This window comes from Sapajus apella, unplaced genomic scaffold (genome assembly GCF_009761245.1).
Source record: "Sapajus apella isolate SASKATOON/1434 unplaced genomic scaffold, GSC_monkey_1.0 scaffold19, whole genome shotgun sequence".
Taxonomy (NCBI): Eukaryota; Metazoa; Chordata; class Mammalia; order Primates; family Cebidae; genus Sapajus; species Sapajus apella.
In genome coordinates, this window is record NW_022436959.1 from 8802127 (window position 1) to 8822533 (window position 20407).

General features: G+C 42.0%; 1 protein-coding gene across 6 annotated transcripts in view; it reads right to left on the minus strand.

Annotated features, from left to right (window-relative positions):
- Positions 1-20407, minus strand: part of CREB5 (cAMP responsive element binding protein 5) — a 420024-nt gene that overhangs the window by 311923 nt on the left and 87694 nt on the right. For all 6 annotated transcript variants that reach the window (XR_004271511.1, XM_032286910.1, XM_032286908.1 and 3 more), the window contains one exon: positions 3546-3667. Coding sequence is in view for 5 of the 6 variants with exons in the window: in XM_032286910.1 (XP_032142801.1) it covers positions 3546-3667 (122 nt within the window). In the remaining variant the exon portion in view is untranslated. The remainder of the gene's footprint in view (positions 1-3545; positions 3668-20407) is intronic.

Here is a 20407-nt window from a genome sequence, read left to right on the forward strand (position 1 = left end):
CATCTACTAACCAGCGATGCCTGTCTGACCACTCCCAGCATGCCCTGCATGCCTTCCCTGCTACATCTTTCTCCATCACACTTATCACCATCTGACATGCTATACTTCTTTTTTTTCACATATTGTTGTCTTGCCCCCTAGAGGTAAGCTACATGAAGGCAGGTATTTTTGTTTTTTTCTCATCATCTTTATTCAGTGGTATATTCAACAATGCCTTGGACAGTGCCTGCCATGTGGTGACCACTTGAAAATATTTCTTGAGTAAAAAATGATGAACAAAAGTTTCTTATATGTTTCAGGACATGAACTAGGATGAGTCCTAAGCCACTGGCAAGTTGAGATTTATGATCCCTGATAGTGAATTTCAACATGCTTTTCTAAGGGGAAACAATTCTCTTATTAAAGATTTATGAGGCTATAAGCTTATAGTAACATGGAAGTTGAGGCAATTGTGGAACGTGCTGTCTGCTATCCATGGTATTAATACAGATACTGAGGCCCTTTGCCAGTGGACATAAGCTGCTTACAGCCTACACTGATTCTATATACACATTGGGATGCTCTTGGGAAAAGATTCTGGGATTAGAGACAATCTGTATAACAGACTTTTCCCCAACGAACAGCCACATGGGCCAAGTAGAGATCAATTCTCTATGTGCTTTTTGACAGAATTTTCTAGACCAACTGCAGCTAGAAGTTTAAAGACAGTGTGCAGAACCAGCCCTATCTTTCCAATATTTTTGCATAAGACACATAGAATGTTCAAGCAAGAACCTTTTTTAGTCAAATGCTCCACATAAATTAATCCATCTTCCACTTTACTAAAACTTAATGAGGAACCAATGCAAGTCTAAAGACTCAAAGGAAGAGAAATCAAAAGAGAACTAGAGATGTAGAATTAAAAAGAAATAATGGTCTGAATGTAGACCAAAAGGAAAAAGAAGAGACTACTAAAAAATGGTAAGATAGGCACTGAATAAGAACCTGTGTTTCTGCTTTTTCAGGCAGGGAAAGAGGAGCTGGGGTGGCAGGATGCTAAGAATGTTGACAGCTGGAAAAACAAGCTCAAAGGGGTAGGTGAAGGAATATTGTCAGGTGGGGGAGCCTTACTTCTACTCCTCATTTCCCTACCCTGTGACTTCCAAAGAAATGCCAGATCAGAAGCCACCAACACAGCCCTCTTTGTCGTCAGAGGAGTCACTGTGCTTTAGATCTCAAGAGGATGCCCTCTTGTGTAACCATGGCCACTGTGGCTGGATTTGGCCCCTGTGGTTTGAATGAGGCAAAGAAAGAAGAAGCCTCAACAGCATGGATATTCTCGAGTTTCCCATGCATGCAAGTGAGGCTGGGACATGAGACAGTGGTGTCCTGAGACACTGGCCCCAGACCGTGGGGAGGCTGGCTGCAGGGTTCCCCACCCACACACCTATCATGAAAGCATCACATGGCTATGAGCAACACTTAAAAGAGAGAAAATAACATGTTTCTACAGCTGCAATAGTTCCTTTTCTTACTTTGGTTGCTTAATTATTTTAATTTTTAAAGTTTAATTATACTCTTTTTCAATGCACAAGAAATTTAAAGCAAGTCATGAAACATGTATAGCATGACAATTTTTTTTTTTTTAATTTAAAATCAGAACCAGAGACAACATAAACTAGAACTGAAAGTCTGGTCTAGGGAGGAAGTAAAACATGCTTGTCACAATGTTCGAAAAAGTTCTCAAAGTTTAGCTGTAAACTTGGCTTTGTGTTAACCTAGCAGTCAAAGCGAAAAGAGAAACAGAACCAGCTACACTATTCTCATGTCCATGAGGAGAAAAATATTTCAGTTCCTCAGGGGAAGCAAACCATTTCCTGGAATTCAGATCTGCAAGAATTTCCTCACACAGGGCTTCATGTAAGAAATCATGAATAATGCAATGGAGAATATCTAAAACCACACCCCAACAACAGGCTTCATGAAACTGTTCTTGGAAAAATGTCTTCAGTAAAAATCCAGGGCACACACTTCAGGTAAAACCATTCTATCAGAAATGAACACAATATGGACAAAATACACATCTTTCTTGTAGTTCAGTTTATTCTAAGAAGTTCATTCCTCAAGATAGGCAAAGCTGGCTTAATTCCTTAGTCTTCACATACATATGTCTACCAAAAAACTTAAATTTATCATTCAACCAAAGGAAGTTGACTAGATGAGAATTTCTTCCTCCCTCACACACTATTTTCATGGTTTAAAAAATACATATTTCTGTTGCAACAAAATACAGAATCATGTCATTTATTTTTATTGAGTTAATTTTTTAAAGTGCTCAGAACTTTATTATTTGGCTGGCAAATAACAGTTGTGGTATAAGTGCTTGTTTAACAAAGAAAAAAGGCACTTCATATGTGATAGGGAGTAGAGGAGTCAAGCATAAATGACAAATTAATTATAAACAAATAAAATAAGTTAACTGAGATTTTATACTCCTCTTCTAAGTATCACCTATTTTCATGGATTTTCCTAAAGCTGTACAGGCTGAATACAAGCTCTTGACTATTATGACATGAGAATGTGACAGGAAAAGTCTGGTGGAGGGGGGATTATAATAATTTCACATAGACAAGGACAAAAAGGCTTTGAAACACTTAGAGAAATATCAGAACCTTTTAAAATTTCTTTTCCGGTTGGAACAGCTGGACTTCAGAATTCATTCCTACCTAACTGGTCTTCCTTTCAATCACCTTTCACATTTTGAATTTCTGTTCACAGACTGTATCTAATTTGTCGCTTAATACAATGTGGGTATTCAATAATGCTTTAGAGTAACGATGAACAAAATACCAAAAAGCCTCCTCATCACAATGGCTTGTGACCACCATCCACTTTCCTTAATCTTGTAAAGTGATTTTAAATTTCAGCACATTCCCACAAAAACTGAATATATTCCGAAGGGTTTCATAAAGTAAATTTCCTATGTGTTTAAGAACAAATGATTCACACTTATACCTAACCTGTTTGTCTCAGCAACAGCAGATGTTCAATACTAGGACAAGGTAATATGACCAGGTAGTAATTATGAATCTGGTGCAGAATGAACGGAAAGATTATCAAAAGCAGACAGTTACAACATGGGCCGAAATCCATAGAAATCCCCTCTTCCACCGTGAAGATTACTCACCTGTTCTCTTACCCACTGGCTCCAGTCATCTGTACTCAAGGCCCACATAAGGTTTGCTCTTAAATACTTAGCAAAGTAAAACAACTCATTGAGAATAGAAAAAAATCTGTAAATTTGACTTGGGTTCAAGAATCTGAATTTTTTTTTTTGCTAGAATTTTGTATTTCAGGTACCTATTTTTCACATGATTATCTAGCTTTAAATTCTGCCATAATCAAGGAATAATCATTTTTTTAAAAAACATTAGACAAATATTCACAAATGGCTAAAATACCCCTTCAAGGCCACATCAACACAATCTGCAGTGCAGCGCCACCTAGTTTTCTCATGGAAGTTTCTAGCAGGACACCTCTCAAGGCATCCATCCAAGCAAACCTACCCGCTTGCTGCTCTCCTCCTCCTGGGCCTTCCTGAACTCGTGCTCCAGAGAGCAGTCCAGCTCGCTAAAGAGGCCCACCTCCTCGCAGTTCTTCAGGAATCTCGTTGGGGTCGGAGTTTGATCTGAAAACAGAGTCCGAGAGACCATAAATGAGTTTTTTTTTCTCAAAAACCAGTAGCAAGCATGAGCTAGGTTAGCTAATCCCCTCCCCTTGCCTTAATTAAAATGTCCACTAGCCATCCACAGTCTCTCAGCCCTTTAAATAACATGACAATATGCGAGAAAATAAAACCATAAATTCTGAAGCAGGAGTACAGTGGGCAGAAGGCTGTAGTCTATGAGGGCTTGCCGAATTCCCACTGGACAACTTCAAGACATCTCATCCTCCACTTGTCTGGAGTCTGTATCATCTGAGTACACACACAAACATGTGGAATGACCCTTTTTATTTTAAACTTGAAAAATAAAATGATTTCGCTAAAATAAGGCCAAAAAATCTAACCCAGTGTTAAGCCTGACTTCAGGGGGCTGAAAAGAAAAAGGATTTTGCAAATTCTTACAGTAAACAACGAGGAAGAAACAAGCATGTTAATTCCTTCTTCTTAATGGAGAAAGAAAACTTAACAATCCTATCTCTCTTTCCAAAAATCATAGCAGGATGATAAAAGGCTCCAAGTCAAACACATTCAGCTTACATCCTTTAAAAATGTCATTATTAATTTTATTTTCCTTTGCTATAGCCAAAAAAATGTTCTGAGAATGCTCTTTAAAAGGAAAGGAATTTCTTTCATATTTTTGACTTTCTAGAGAGCTTACCACTTAGAAAACTGAAGGAGCTGAAGCTACTCTTTGTAGCTTAATATTTATGCAGAATTTGAAGTTTATGAAATATTTTCATACAATACTTGAGAATCGAGATCTCACAAGATTATGTTAAATAGAAGGTAAGTAGGGTAGAACTGCACTTTTGTAGTCACTGAGTACAATCATCTTCCTTGGTGAAGATGTACTTGAGTTGAGACATAAAATTGTATAAATGGTCTTTTCTCAGAAACAGAAGATATTAGAACCAGAAAGGACCATGGAAGAAAGCCTAACCCAGCCAAATTTTTGCAGATCAGAAGAACAGAGGCCCAGAGTGATGAACAGTCTTGCTCAAGGTCTCCCAGGTAGATAGGGGAGACACCATGATTATAACCAAGGCCTCAATGCTATTTCCACTGCGTACATGTGTTATTCCCACCTAAGCCTATAACAGACTCTGCTAGATTGATATCGCATTTTCCCAACTTGATCTACACTCAGTCTCAAAATCTCTGCATAGTTCTTTAAGTCATTAACCAGTCAACTGAAGATGTGTGCTCAAGTTGAAACACATTTGCCATTCCTGCATTCTTTCATAAATTCCTATAAGAAAGTAGAATTCTATTTACTTTTCTAAATCATACAGAGAATATTTAAGCCCAGTAAATCAGTAAATTGTCTGATTCAAAGAATATCTTAATACCCATGAAGCAGAAAGTGCTGTAATATCCCCCATCGAATCGGCCCTTTAGAGGAAATGTCTCTTGACTCCCTATGGGCAAGGAACTTTCAGCACCCAAATGGCTGACTTGGATTCCATGCAACAAAATCCCCATCTGCACTTTTTCCCGTTCTTGACCTGATCTCCAAGATACTGAGCTCCTTCCATTTCACAGAGAGCATACCACGGCCGTTCGTCAATTTGTCATTACAGATAAGGGATGTGTGAAAGAGTGGGTTTTTTAAAAAACCATTTTATCAACAATTAATTTACTAAGAGGCACACATATACTCCTAGGTCCCTAACAATATAACTATTGTGTGTTTATAGAAAAAAAATTAACATTTATGCAGCATTTTGCAATTTACAAACATTTTCACCCACGTTGTCTAGAATCTAGATCTTGCCTGATTCTATGAGGTAGAAGGGTAGATACTATTTTGTAAATGAAGAAAAATAAAAACATAAATGAAGAAACAAGTTTCCTTGCACAAGGTCACACAATTTGTAACCATCTTCTCACCACTAAGTCCTCTCTTACCTTCAGATATGATTCCTTTTTGATCTAAATTCAGTGCTTTGCCCTCCCTGATCCCAAGGGCTCTTTTGTGTATATAGAAGACAATTTTGACATCCCAGAAATCTAGATTTGAGAACAGTATAATATGGGGGAATTTACTTACATTCTCTGGACTTCATATTCCTCATCTTTCAAATAAATTTCTAAAGCTGCAGGATTCTATAAATCCTAAAATCACTACATAATGGGTTAGCTTTTAAAAGTCACTATCGATAGGCCAAAGAAATATGTGACTATTTAAAGGACAGTCAAATGGAAACATAATTAACAGCTGGAAGTTTGATGCTAATAGGTCAGAGGCAAGAGCTAGCTATACAGGGCTAGCTACACAGAGGCAAGGGCTAGAGTTTTCTGAATAGCAGGTGTATAGACAAGATCTGAGAGTGAAAATAAAAGGGTGTGTGTGTGTGTGTGTGTGTGTGTGCGCGCATGTGCATATGCACATACGTATTCTTTTATTTATTGGGTGTTTACAGCATGCTAGGTATGGTGCTAAGGGCTTTGCATATGCTATCTCATTAGTTTTTACACCAACCACAATAGGTAAAAATTATTTTCCTGTTTTACATATGAAGAAACTGAGACTTGTCCCAGGCCTGATTTGGAAATTGTGTCATATAATTTGATTGGTAATTGATAATCCTAACAACTCTTGGTTCTTTTGAAATATTTTTGATTCATTCATATCCCTCACCAATAGAACTGCATTACAATTCTACTGATTCTCCTATCTTACGGGAACAGTTTTGCAATTAAAAAAACCTGAGAAACCATCACATAAGAGAACTGAAATGTTAAACCACCCATCATCAGTAGGAATCGAGTTTGCCAGTTTTTAAGCTTTCTTTTATCCTTTGATGCTTCTTTTTTGGAGATTCAGAAGTTGAGGGCCATGATTCATAGAGAAGTAAAGAGAACAGTCATCCTAGCAGCCCCTCTCACACTCCCGAACTCCGAGATGAGGTCATGAGATGGTCCATGAAATTGAATTCGGGCTGGCATGAGAGAGGCCAAGCCCCAAGCAAAGTTGGGAGATGTTTTCTGTCTGCTCTTTAAAAAAAATTATTCTCAGATGCTAGCAAACACCTACACACATGAACAAAGGAGGTTGTGGGAAGATGGCACAGGCATGGCATTGACACAGTCCAGCATCACCAGCCTCATCAGCCACAGGGAAATGAAAGCTCTGGGGCCAGGGGAGCCACAGGCAGCAAAGACAACTGCTTCCCTCCCACTCCCAGAGCAAAAGAATCAGAAGAAGGTCCCAGGGCTGTCACCAAATATGATTTTCTTTGCTGTAGAATATAGTTAGAGAAAAGCAAAGTTGATATCCACATTTGGAACAGATAAGGCACACTGTCCCGAATTTTTAATTCATTTTCTTTTTGTGAGTGAGCTATTCTTTCTAGTTTCAACAAGAACCAGAAAATGGGGCTTAACTTTTGTTTTAACATTTATGAGAATTAACACAAGGTCTCCAGTTATCTTTGATCTCACATGGTACCAGTTCCAAGTAAGCCAGAAAATGTGCAGATGTTAAAAAAGGGGACAGCTAAATCTATCAGCACAGGAATGCCTTGTCAAATAACTATTTCTGCTGAAATTAGACCTGAAGGTGGTGGGCCATAAATTAAAATTCTTGTAAATCACACCTTATTTAAAGCCAAGAGCATGCACCCGTCAGCCCCAGCACCAGCGACTTCTAGATGCTGAATAATAAGGGTGGATGCTTCATTGGTGGGTAATACCTAAGGTGTGCTCATTGAGTAGTGATAGGAGGCACTTGGAGGGCTTCAAAGAACTGGTTTCAATAAGACCTCAGAGCTAAGAGGATTATTTAAGGCCTTCCACTCACTGTTCCTTGACTGCTTCAACTACAGTGAGGCCCATCTGAATGAAAGAAGGGAATAACCCCAATCTCAAACCAAACTAAAAACAAATAACTTTGAGTTTGAGAGTTGAAAGTTTTTGTTGTTATTGCTTTTGTAAATCTGAAGTGGTGCTGCCTAAACACCTGTGAGTTGCCCTCTCCAGAGAGTTTGCAAATAATGCATCAGGTTCCCAGGAGACCCAAGCACCAGGGCAAGTGCAAGTAGGAACTCTTACCTACTTCTCTCACTGTCTCACATATCCTTGGGGATTTCATTGGCAGAAAGATTGGCACCGAAACGAGTTTAAAAAATCCTCCTTTGCAACATTTGTCATATTTCGGTATCTAGGTCCCTTGCTGAGTCGGTTTGCTGAAAAAAGGAGTGCCTTTTCATGGAATCACTGCCTCTGTAAATTGGTAGGTACGGGATACTTGACTTGCAGAGACTACTTGTGGATCAATCCAGCAGAGTGCTACAAAATTGGCCTTATGAATTAGGAATTATCCCTCAGTCACATTACCAGCTGGGCAGACCAGCACATGGCTAAATGCAGGTACGACTCTCAACACTTCTTATCAGTTCATTGTCTGTCTAGCATCAACAGCTTCAGCCCCTCAAGTGCCATTATTCCAACATAAGACTAAATGACAAAAACACTAAATTCTGAACTCTGATTCTTCTTTTAAAAAGTGTTTAGTCTGCTCTACATTTAATAATAGATTGCTACTCTATTTCCTTTCAGAGCTGCATTTGAGTTATGTGTTTGCCTGTTTCATCTTCCTCAATGGTAAAAAAGGCAAAGTGACAAGTCACACCAATTTTAAAAAGAAAAGAAAGGAAAATTGAGGGGTCTTATCATATACCAGAAAAGAACATTAACTTCCTAAGCAAAATTTTCTTTCCTGTTGGTCTGATATTCTCAATTGTGGCATTACTAAAGGCCTAGGTATAATAATGTTACATCATATGGTATGAAACTGATAATGGCTAGTAATACTATAAAAACCCTCATTAGTTGCAATAAAGGTTAGTTTGAATTAGTGGCCAGTCTAATTACAGGATATTCTTTAAGGGCAATGCATTTTTATTATTTGCATGACTCAGATTCAATGAAAAAAAAAAATGTGGCCTAATGGAATTCCTCAAGAGTGCCATTCAAATCAATGGAGAAAAACTGGAAATTGTATCTTTTTAGTAGAGAGTTCTCAAAAAAGGTATTTTTCTTAGGTATTTTTGTTATTATTTTATTGGTTACATTTATCTTATAAATTTTTCAGCAAATGCTTTCTTTAAAGTACTCCAACTTAGTCCCTAACTACATTTTAATAAAGTCCTAATTTAAGAGAATTTACATTAAATGAATTCTATTATACATAATCCTTTCTAAGAGCGATAACCAATAACAACTCAGAATTCCATGGAATTTTAGACCTCTTTGAAATATATGTCCCTTTTATTGAGTGTGAATGTATATTAGGAGTCTCTCAGTAACACTGATGTTACTGTTTCCCTGCATCCATCCCGAAAGGCAGTGCTGCCATAGGACAAACCAAAGCAAACCTGGTTTTAACCAATAGATGTGGAATGCTTAAAAACCATCCTGGGCAACACAGTGAAGCCCCATTTCTACTAAAAATACAAAAATTAGCTGGGCGTGGTGGTGGGCGCCTGTTATCCCAGCTACTTGGGAGGCTGAGGCAGGAGAATTGCTTGAACCCAGGAGGCAGAGGTTGCAGTGAGCTGAGATCACGGCACAGTACTCCAGACTGGGTGACAGAACTAGACCCCATCTCAAAAACAAAAAACAAAAAACATCCTGGCCAGGGTGATCCAGGTCAGTGGGGAGATGGGACGCAGTTCACACTCCAGACTCATATGCTGGGGATCCGTTAATTGCCAAGATAGAGAACTGCTGGACTAGACGTACTTCCAAGTGCCTGTGAGTCCATTAGACAATGCTCTGACAAAGGCATCTCTTACAACATATGCTCCACTAGTTCCAAAAGACATCGTTTTAGATTTAAAGTAACCAATTATATATTCCACACCTACTCATGATCAACCATGAGCTACCCCAAGTATTCCAGCCATAATCAAGCCACAATTTCAGTTTGCTTTACTGAGGCTAAGCTAGTCAGAAGGGTTATTAACACCATGAGATCAAGACTCTGCTGGTGGAGTGAACTAGTGGACCCAAGGAAAGATGCCCTGAATAGCAGAAGCTAATGCTTAACTTTCCACCGAGTCCCTGATTGCCTGAGATTTCTAAACACTTAGTCAAAGGGGACTGGTTTCCAGGTAGAACAAAGACTGCAAGTAAGGTTTTCATATAAAAAAGAATATTGCAGAGCCAGGCCTCCAAAGGATTCAGGGGAATTATTCAAAATTCCATTTTGCTAGACCAGCTAACAACATGAACAAGAAACAGGCAACTCCTATAAATGACAATAGCACTTACATTCTATTTGTCACAATGGATGAGACAATCTGATTTTAAACCCCAACTCTTTGTTCTTTGCAATGCTCATGTGTTAGAAGAATCTCCTAAAAGCTTTTGATTCTTTTCTCCATTGGATGACTATTCAAGAGATAACAACAATATAAGAAAAAGTATTTCATAGATTTATAGCCAAACATACGTCTGAGACCAAAACGTGTTTTTAGCATGTATAGCTCACACATCTAGGTGCATGGTAAGAAAATTACAGATATATATGGCCTTGGAGCAAACTACTTATTCCTTTGATCTTGTTTCCTCATATATTAAAAAAAAAAAAGCAGTAATGATTAAATGACCTAAAGTATGTACAGCATAGGGTGCCACGACTGGTGTAAGGGAAGGCAATAAATGGTAGCTAGTATTGTTACCATGCTGCCCTCTGGTGCAAGCCGTCTCTCCCACCCTCTGTCCCATAAAGATCCAATTAATTCACACAGTGGGAAGTTACTATATACCTTTACTATCAATGGAATTGCCAGGAAGAAGAGGTAAGTATGGGTCGTGTGTGTGTGTGTGTGTGCGTGTGCACGTGCGTGCATGTGTGTGTGATTTACTTAGTTTTTATGATATCCTAACTCATTCTAAAAACAATTTGGAGGCTGACATGATTTTCAGCCTCAGCCCTCCTGAACCTAGGTAAATAAACAGCCATGTTGCTCATACAAAGCCTGTTTGGGGTCTCTTCATTCAAAGCACACATTTTAACATTTGGTGCCAGCAACCTGGGACAGGGATTCTCCTTTAGGGAGACCAGCCCTCTGTCCCTGCTCCCCTTCTGGGAAGAGACCCACCTGAGACCTCAATACATCAGACAAGACCAGCAGCTCACACTTAGCATGTGGAACAGCTCTCCCGCCACCTTCACATCAGGTAAGCAGTCTCTCTGTTTTCCTTTAGAGAAGGGGAGACAAGTCTCTCCCCTCTCTCTCTCTTTCCCTTTAGAGAACAGGAGACAAGTCTCTCTCCGCCCCCCCTCTTTTCCTTCAAATTCCAAGGAAACAGGTCTCTCCCTGTTTCTCTCTTTTCCTTTAAATCTTTCTCCTTCTAGTAGAGACGAAGAGACACTCTTTATCCACGTGGAGCCGGAGGAGCCAAGTCTCTCCCTCTCACTCAAAAACTCCGAAGTCAGTCACAGATTCAGGAAGACAAGACTCTTCCCTTGGTAACTGATCAATTGCGGGGATGCCTGCCTTGATCACTCACCCACGTTACAGCCCAGGAATCAGTCAGGGACGCCTACTGCAAACCTGGTAGCTGCTGACTCCTTCTCCTAGTCTCTACTCCTTTATTTAAAACTTACCTCTTTCACCGGGGCAATATTCCACCCTCTATTCCTCTGTCTTCACCTCTAGGCTGCATCCTAAAAAGCTAAAACCTCTTCATCTGTCCCCGATCTGAAACCTAAATGTCTCTGTAACACCACCTGGCCTCAATACAAATTAAACAATAATTCCAAATGGCCAGAAAACAGCACTTTCAATTTTTCTATTCTGCAAGACCTAGACAACTTTTGTCAACAAATGGGCAAATGGTCTAACGTGCCAGACGTCCAGGCACTTTTTTTTACACTCTAATCCCTCCCTCATCTCTGCTCCTTCTCTCCCTTCTGTCCACCCCTCCTGCCCCCACCAGTAACCAGAATCCTCCTTGTCCATCAACCCTTCCAACCTTTCTCCTCCCGCCTGTCCGAACCAGGCCCAATCCCCACCCCTCAGAGCTTCCCTCCTCTTCCTCTGCCCACAACCCACCTTCTTATGTCCCTCTTGTCACCGCCCCACCTCATATGCGATCAGGCTTACAGTTTCGTCCTGCGGCTAACTTCTCTCACCCATACCCAACAAGTCCTCCTTCGAGAGGTGACTGAAGCCAAAGGCACAGTTAGGATGTATGTTCCTTTCTCTTTATCTGACCTTTCCCAAATCAGCCAATGGTTAGGCTCCTTTTCATCAGATCCTCCAATGCTTAGCCCCATCCTGTAACCTCACTGGAGGGACTTAAATGTCGTCTTTACTTCTCTCACCCATGAAGAACGCTTAATATGCATTTTATCACCCAATCAGCATGACATTACAAAAGCTACAGAAATTAGAATCTGGCCTTCAAACCCCACAACAGAAATTCATCAACCTTGCTTTAAGGTGTTCAAAAATGGGGAAAAAGCTGCCCGGCGGCAGCACATCTCAGAACTACAGATGCTTGCCTCTGCCGTAAGACGAACCCCAGCCACACTACCGGCACACAAAGACTTCAAAGCGCCCAGGCTGCAATGTCTAGCGGCCCCTCCTGGACCTTGCTTCAAGCGTCAGAAACCTGGACACTGGGCCAAGGAATGCCCACAGCCCGGGATTCCTCCTAAGCCCTGCCTCGTCTGTGCAAGACCCCATGGAAAGTTAGACTGTCTGACTCATGTCGCTGCTCCCAGAGCTCCAACCCAAAGCTCCTGGACCAAATCCTTTCCAGATCTCCTTGGCTTGGCAGCTGAAGACTGATGCTGCCCAAACATCTCGGAGGCCCCCTGGACCGCCACGGATGCCAAGCTTTGGGTAACTCTTACAGTGGAGGGAAAGTCCATCCCCTTCTTAATCAGCACGGAAGCCACCCACTCCACGCTGCCTTCCTTCCAAGGACCTGTCTCCTTGGCCTCATAACCGTTGTGGGAATTGACGGCATGGGCTCCGGGCCTCTCAAAACTCCCCAAGTCTGGTGTCATTTAGGCCAGCACGCCTTTCCATGTTCTTTTCTAATCATCCCCTTGTCCAGTTCCCCTGTTAGATATCCTAGCACGATTGTCTGCCTCCTTAACTATTCCAGGGCTACAGCCACGCCTCATGCCACCCTCCTCCCTGCACCTGTGCCTCCCGCAGTAGCTCCCCCCAACCTTAACCCTAGGGTGCGGGACACCACCTCCCCATACTTGCTGACTACAACATGGTCTTTCAGTCCCCACTAACTCTCCAAGACCTCCACCTCATCACTCAGATTGTACTTCCCATCCGCCTGGTTAAACCAAACCCCTACCCCCTATCTTCCATACCCCCTTCCACAACCCACTGTTACCTCAAACACGCTTTTTTCTAAAGCCCAAATTTCTTCCCCATTCATTACCTATCTCGGTAACGTATACCCATCATCTTTCGCCAGCATACCACGCTCCCCCTGCCAACTGTATCCAGCTGATTTCCCAAACCCCAACCCCAGCCACTAAACAAAAGCTTCTCTCCTTCCTAGGATTGTAGGATACTTCCACCTCTGGATACCAGGTTTTGCCCCCACTGACCAAACCACTTTATAAACTTCCAAAAAAAAAAAATTTAGCTGACCCCACAGACCAAAAATCCTTCCCCCATTCTTCCTTTCCTTCTCTAAAAAAGGCCTTAGAGACTGCTCCTACTTTAGCTCCCCAACTCCTCTCAACCATTCTCTCCCTACACAGCAGAAATAAAAGGCTGTGCCATGGGAATTCTTGCACAGGAGCCAGGCCCAGGGCCTGCAGCCTTTTTAACCAAACAATGTAACCGCGCAGTCCTGGGCTGGCCCTCGTGCCTATGCACAGCAGCAGCTGCCGCCCTGATATTCCCAGGATCCCTTCAAATCACAGGCTACGCCCCACGCACCCTCGATGGCGCTCACAACCTCCAAAGTTTCCTCTTCACACCTCACACTGACTTTCAGCCCCTTGCCTTCTCCAGTTGTATGCCGTCGCCCCTGCTACCTAAACCACACCCCAGAAAGTCTCTGTTTCTATTATTTTCTGTCTAACTGTGCTCACATTCACTGTGCTCATTTACTTTTACATGCCCTGCTTTTGTTGAAGTGGCCGGTTTATACTTTTCCTCCAGGCAATTACAGCTGATATTTCACTCATAATCTCAGTCTGGTTCTCTGCTCATACCCAATCTTAATGAAAGTGAGTGGTTGCTTATAGATACCGCATGCTTTCTCATACACCAGGAAAACAAAAGCTCTCCCTCCACACAGTTACCCTACCAGACCCCACTCCAATCTTTAACAGCCACAGCCCTTGCTGGTTCCCTTGGCATTTGGATCCAAAGCCCCAGCCCCCTTAGGACACTTTCCCACCTTTTCAGTTTACACTTTCAGTTCTGTCGCAGCCAAGGATTTTTTTTCCTCTGTGGTTCTTCTTCTTACATCTGCCTTCCTACCAACTGGACAGGCACTTGTACCCTAGTTTTCCTTACCCCCAAAATTCAGTTTGCCAATGGGCATGAAAGCCTCCCTGTTCCCCTGTGGTCCTGACACAACACAAGCGGGTCACTGCATTGATCCCTTACTTGTAGGGTTAGGAATTACTACTGCACTTGGCACAGGCATAGCAGGCCCCAACTTCCATCACCTCCCGTAGCCTCTCTAATGATTTCTCTGCCAGCAGTGCAGAATTAACTCAATCACTATCCCTTCTTCAAGCTCAAGTAAATTCCCTAGCTGCAGTTGTCCTCCAAAACTGCAGAGGTCTTGATTTACTGACTGCTGACAAAGGAGGTCTTTGCCTATTCCTAAATGAAGAATGTTGTTTTTATGTAAACCAGTCCAGCCTGGTATATGATGCCATCAATACATTAAAAGATAGCGCCCACACCGGGCGCGGTGGCTCACGCCTGTAATCCCAGCACTTTGGGAGGCTGAGGCGGGTGGATCACGAGGTCAAGAGATCGAGACCATCCTGATCAACATGGTGAAACCCCGTCTCTACTAAAAATACAAAAAAAATTAGCTGGGCGTCGTGGTGCGTGCCTGTAATCCCAGCTACTCAGGAGGCTGAGGCAGGAGAATTGCCTGAACCCAGGAGGCAGAGGTTGCGTTGAGCTGAGATCACACCATTGCACTCCAGCCTGGGTAACAAGAGTGAAACTCTGTCTCAAAAAAAAAAAAAAAAAGATAGCGCCCAAAAGCTCACTCATCAGGCAAATGGCTACTCTGGAGCTGGCTGGACTGGCCGGACACTCTCTAACTGGGAGTCATGACTTCTTCCAATCCTTAGTCCTCTGATACCCATTTTTCTCGTTTGGACCATGTGTTTTCCAATTAATTTCTCAATTCCTACAAAATTGTACACAAGTGATAACCAGTCAGTCAGTAGGACAATTGCTCCTTCTAACAACCCCACAATAACACCCCTTGCCCCGAGGTCTCCCAGCAGTCTCAATTCTTCCCCATTTTTAGGTTTTTGGCCTCAGTCTGCCCGCGCCCAGGTGAATAAACAGCCATGTTGCTCACACAAAGCCTGTTTGGGGGTCTCTTCATTCAGAGTGTGCATTTTAACATTTTCCTTTTTTTTTTTTTTTTTTTTTTTTTTTGAGACAAAGTTTTGCTCTGGAGTACAGTGGCATGATCTCAGTTCACTGCAACCTCTGTTTCCCGGGATCAAGCCATTCTTGTGCCTCAGCCTCCCCCATAGCTGGGATTACAGGCATGCACCACCACCACACCCGGCTAATTTTGTATTGTTTTTTTGTAGAGATGGGGTTTCTCCATGTTGATCAGGGTGGTCTTGAACTCCTGACCTCAGGTGATCTGCCCACCTCGGCCTTCCAAAGTGCTGGAATTATAGGTGTGAGCCACCACATTCAACCAGCTTTTCTGTTTTTAGTAGAAATGGGTGACAGAGTTTAGCCATGTTGGCCAGGCTGGTCTTGAACTCCTGGTCTCAAGTGATCTGCCCCCCTCAGCCTCTCAAAGTGCTGGGATTACAGGCATGAGCCATCCCTTCCGGCCGGTGGTCATATTTTCTGTCTTGTGGTCTAGGAAGCAGAGAAAGCCAGCCTGCAGTGAAAGAGAAGGAAGGAGGAAGGAGGATACTCAAAAACGATCAGAGACTGGGAATAGAAGATGCACCGTGGGGGTGTCGAGTTCCCAGTTGTAGTTAATTCCAGAAGCCCAGCTGCATTCCTGTGCTTGCAGGGCATGGCCACGCATCCTTTTCATAAACCCATCTTTTCTGCCTGTTAGCCTGAGTTTCGCTTCCTTGCAGTTCAAGAAATGTGGTCTCAATCACCACCTTATCACTTCCTCCATCTCCAAACTATAGTTCCCTTTCTCTGCCCATTATTTTCCTCAACTTAAACTTCCTCTTTTCCTTTGTTTTCTTCTAGTTCCCTGCAGAAAATTAAAAAGTATCCTGGCCCCCCAACACACACACACACACACACATAAAAGAATTTGGAGTGAGATATGCCATCTTCCCTCTGGCTTCCCTCTTAAAACGCACAGGGATTATTAAGTAGACTCTTCCAGCAAAGAACCATGAGCAATGGATTTGGGTTCTCTGATTGGATGATCATGATTAGCCTCTGGGGAAAAATGTTTTACTTCCCTGAATTATTTCCTTCCCTTCTCCAACGTGAGAATTAGGTTTAGAGCCTGGAACTAGAGATAGGCCCTGGTTTTAGACCTAATCTAGGGACACAGTTGTGTTCTGAAGGACTATATTGTCATTTATGTCAGATGTTCCCTATTAAATGGTGAGTGCTGAGAATCTGGGGAAGATAGAATGAAGAAGCCAGTCTTTCCTGCCTCTCTTCAGTGTCAGCTCAAGATACAGTCAGCTGTGCCACAATTGGTCTTGTGGTCTTACCCACATCCAGTCCCACCACATTCAGAGGTCAGGGATAAAGGACCCCCGAGCCTAAGGTGCCCAGAAGCCTTTCCTGCTGGCCACTTGCTATGACATTGTCATGTTTTATCTTCATCATAGCACTTGTCACTAACTAATACTTATTTACTTATCTGGGGTTTTTTGTTGTTATTTATTATCTCCCTTCCTGTACCCGACTTGAGTAGTAAGTTTCATGAAAAAAAGAGACCTCACCTGTCTTGTTCAATGCAGCAATTAACATATATTGTAGGCACTTACGAGTGTTTGCTGCATGAATGAATACCTGGGGGTAGAAGGGCAACTTCAGCCCCTCTTCCTACGCCTTGACTGGTGCCTGCCCTAACTTCCCTCCAGGCACAGACCAGTTGCCTGTAGCATTAGTTGGGCCATGACGTTGTTGGTAGGCTACCTAGACATCTAAAAGAAACACAGTTCCACGTGTCTTTCTTACGCCTCCCACCTGAGATGTCAACCTTGCAGGAAAGATTCACAACACTCTTGAACTTCATGTTCCTCTCCCCGTCCAGGCAACAAAAGCTATCATCCTTTAGGTCACACACACAAACACAAACACATGTGAGCACATGAGAGGACACATATGCACAGCCCTACCTGGAAGGGCTGTTTCAATCTCTCTCCACAGTAAAGGCTGAACTTGCTGGTATCAAGATTTACAGTGGAGATGGAGAAAAAGGCATGTGCTCCATTTGAGTTTCTGTTTCAATAGGAATTCTCATTTGGAATATTATTTGTTTGCTCAGCAATAAGGTTGTGCTTTGATTCTTATTCTGGGTCTTTCTTTTCTGGCACAGAACCCAGGAACTCTATAAAGAAGTCAGGGTGGTGACATTTACTAAGATAAGATTTGAAATTCCCAGGTACCTACCCATAGTACCACTGAAATAGACTCAGACACCACCCTCTTTACCTCTATACTGACATTTGATCATGATTTTCAAACCAAGCATTGCATCACATAATAGCTGGTAACTGTGACAGTGCATTGTCCTCTACACATTCCCACTTCAAACTCGGCACTCAAAACCCTTCTACATCACAACTTCCATTACTAGGAAATTATTGTTCTTCACAATGAGACCAGCTGAAGGGAAAGACTCACATCTATCATCAGATTAGGACTCTCGAAATGCATCGTGTGTGTACATGTTAGTTATTTACTCATTTTTTTTTTTTTTTGAGACAGAGTCTCACTCTGTCACCCACACTAGAGTGCAGTGGCACAATCTCTGCCCACTGCAACCTCCACCTCCCAGGTTCAAGCGATTCTCCTGCCTCTGCCTCCTGAGTAGCTGAGATTACAGGTGCCTGCCACCATGCCCAGCTAATTTTTGTATTTTTAGTACAGACAGGATTTCACCATGTTGGCCAGGCTGGTCTTGAACTCCTGACCTCAGGTGATCCGCCCACCTTAGCCTCCCAAAGTGCTGGGATTACAGGCGTGAGCCACCACGCCCAGCCAGTTTCTCTCTCTCTCTTTTTTAATGTGTTTATGTGATATTAGAATACTTTGTTTTCTTAAAAGATAGAACTCACATTAAAGACTTCTGGTCCTGGGACGCAAACATGCTCATTAAAATTTTATTTACCTTATAATATTTTGTGGCCTATCATGAAGACGAATGATTGTACATAACTTGAAATATAGTAACAATAATTATAAAAATAATATAACTCAAAACATCAGGGCAAAAATCTTCAAGTTCATCCTAGGCCATTTTTTCAAGCAATATTCAATTACACATTTTATTTCAGATGAGTTGAGGCTTGTCATATTTTAAGAAGACAAAATATGATAGATATTTATATACTGTATTCCAGCCTGGAGGACAAGAGCAAGACTTTGTCAAATAAAAAGAAAAAAAAAAAACTAATGATTAAACTCATACGATACTAAAACTCATCACAGACAGTATGACAAAATACAATTACAAACTACTTTGGTCTATGAACATAGTTTTAATAAAAGTATACTCAGAAGCTTTTGATAAATCAAATTTAAATAAGCAACAGTCAAGCAAAATCTTGTCATATATGTAATCATAATCCAAAATGCTATAATTACCATTATGGAAAATGAAGCTTGAGAAAAATAAACACTTAAGTATTTCCTGGTGAAAAAAAGTTTAAAATAACCAAGTAAAAATACCTAACACAAAGGCGCATTCTAATTCAGGATGGACAGTGTCGGTATATTACATGGAGTTCCCTAAGTGCAAAGAAATGGAACCAGACTGGATAGCTCCGCATTCCCTTCCAGTAAGAAAATTCTATGAAACTCAGAACATGCAAAGTGGGTAGCAAGTTTTAAAATTTAGCACTTCATTTCATTAGGGGTATTAAATGGCCTCACACCAACCTCAACATAAACCATGAGAAAGCAAAAGAAAAAATGTCAATATATCACTCATGCTGTTTTTCCTCCTATTTGTTTCTCTCTTCATTTTCTCATTCCAAATATGACATAATAAAAATTAGAGTTACTTTTCTCCAAATAATTTTCCACCTGGCACTGCCAGTGATTGGCAGGAACAGCCTCAAATTAATAAGGATCCGGTACGAACAATTGCAAAGCTGCAAGAGATTAACCAAAAAAAACCTGCTAAAGCACTATACGGAAGAACGCTCCTTTGGAGTGTTCGCACATCTTCAGCTGCTCTTTTTCAGACCTTCAGATGGGGCTCCTTAGAGGACCATCCTGGCAGCCTGCCTGAAAGACTGCTCTGGTACTTAAACTGTAGTTGTAATCTCTCTACATAATCATCATTCCCTAAACTCACCTCCCACTCCTCTACCACCAGTCAGCCTATTTGAGGGGTCCGATTTGGGAAAAATAAAGAGAGAACTTTTGAATTTATTGGGAACTGCAGAGTCTACAGCCTTGCTACTTGTGTATCTATGCTCACTGATGAACCATTAAGTTACACTACAAGTGACTCTATAGAACATAACGGATAAAAAACAAAAGAATAGGCCATTTCTCCTAATCCTTCTAGGCTGTTATAGTTCTTTTTTTTTTTTTTTTTTTTGAGACGGAGTTTCGCTCTTGTTACCCAGGCTGGAGTGCAATGGCGCGATCTCGGCTCACGGCAACCTCCGTCTCCTGGGTTCAGGCAATTCTCCTGCCTCAGCCTCCTGGGTAGCTGGGATTACAGGCACGCACCACCATGCCCAGCTAATTTTTTGTATTTTTAGTAGAGATGGGGTTTCACCATGTTGACCAGGATGGTCTCGATCTCTTGACCTCATGATCCACCCGCCTCGGCCTCCCAAAGTGCTGGGATTACAGGCTTGAGCCACCGCGCCCGGCCGCTGTTATAATTTTTACGAATTTGAGTTTCAGCATCTCTGTTTGTAGACTTAAAGAAAGACGAAACAATTTTTAAACAGCAAGCTCAACAACAAACAGAGGCTGAGAGGTGGCGTGCGGAGGGTGAAGAGAAGGGCACAGGTTGCCTTTGAACTCGGAGTCTTCCAAGCCAGAGCACACTGGAAATGTCAACCAAAGTCACTGGTTGTGTGGATGGCTCTGACACCAGGAGTACTGGGAGAATTTGACCACGTCTAGAAAGCGGCAAAGTCTGATGATGCAGTAGCTATGCGCGGGTCAGTGGGTTAGGACTGGGGATCAAGGGCCCTCATCTTTTCCCTGGTTCTGAGACTGGGACGGAAGCTCCATCACCTGTGCCCTTCCTTCTCTATCAGTAACACTGGGTTATAATACCCTGTCTGACAAAAGTCTTAGAGGATTTATT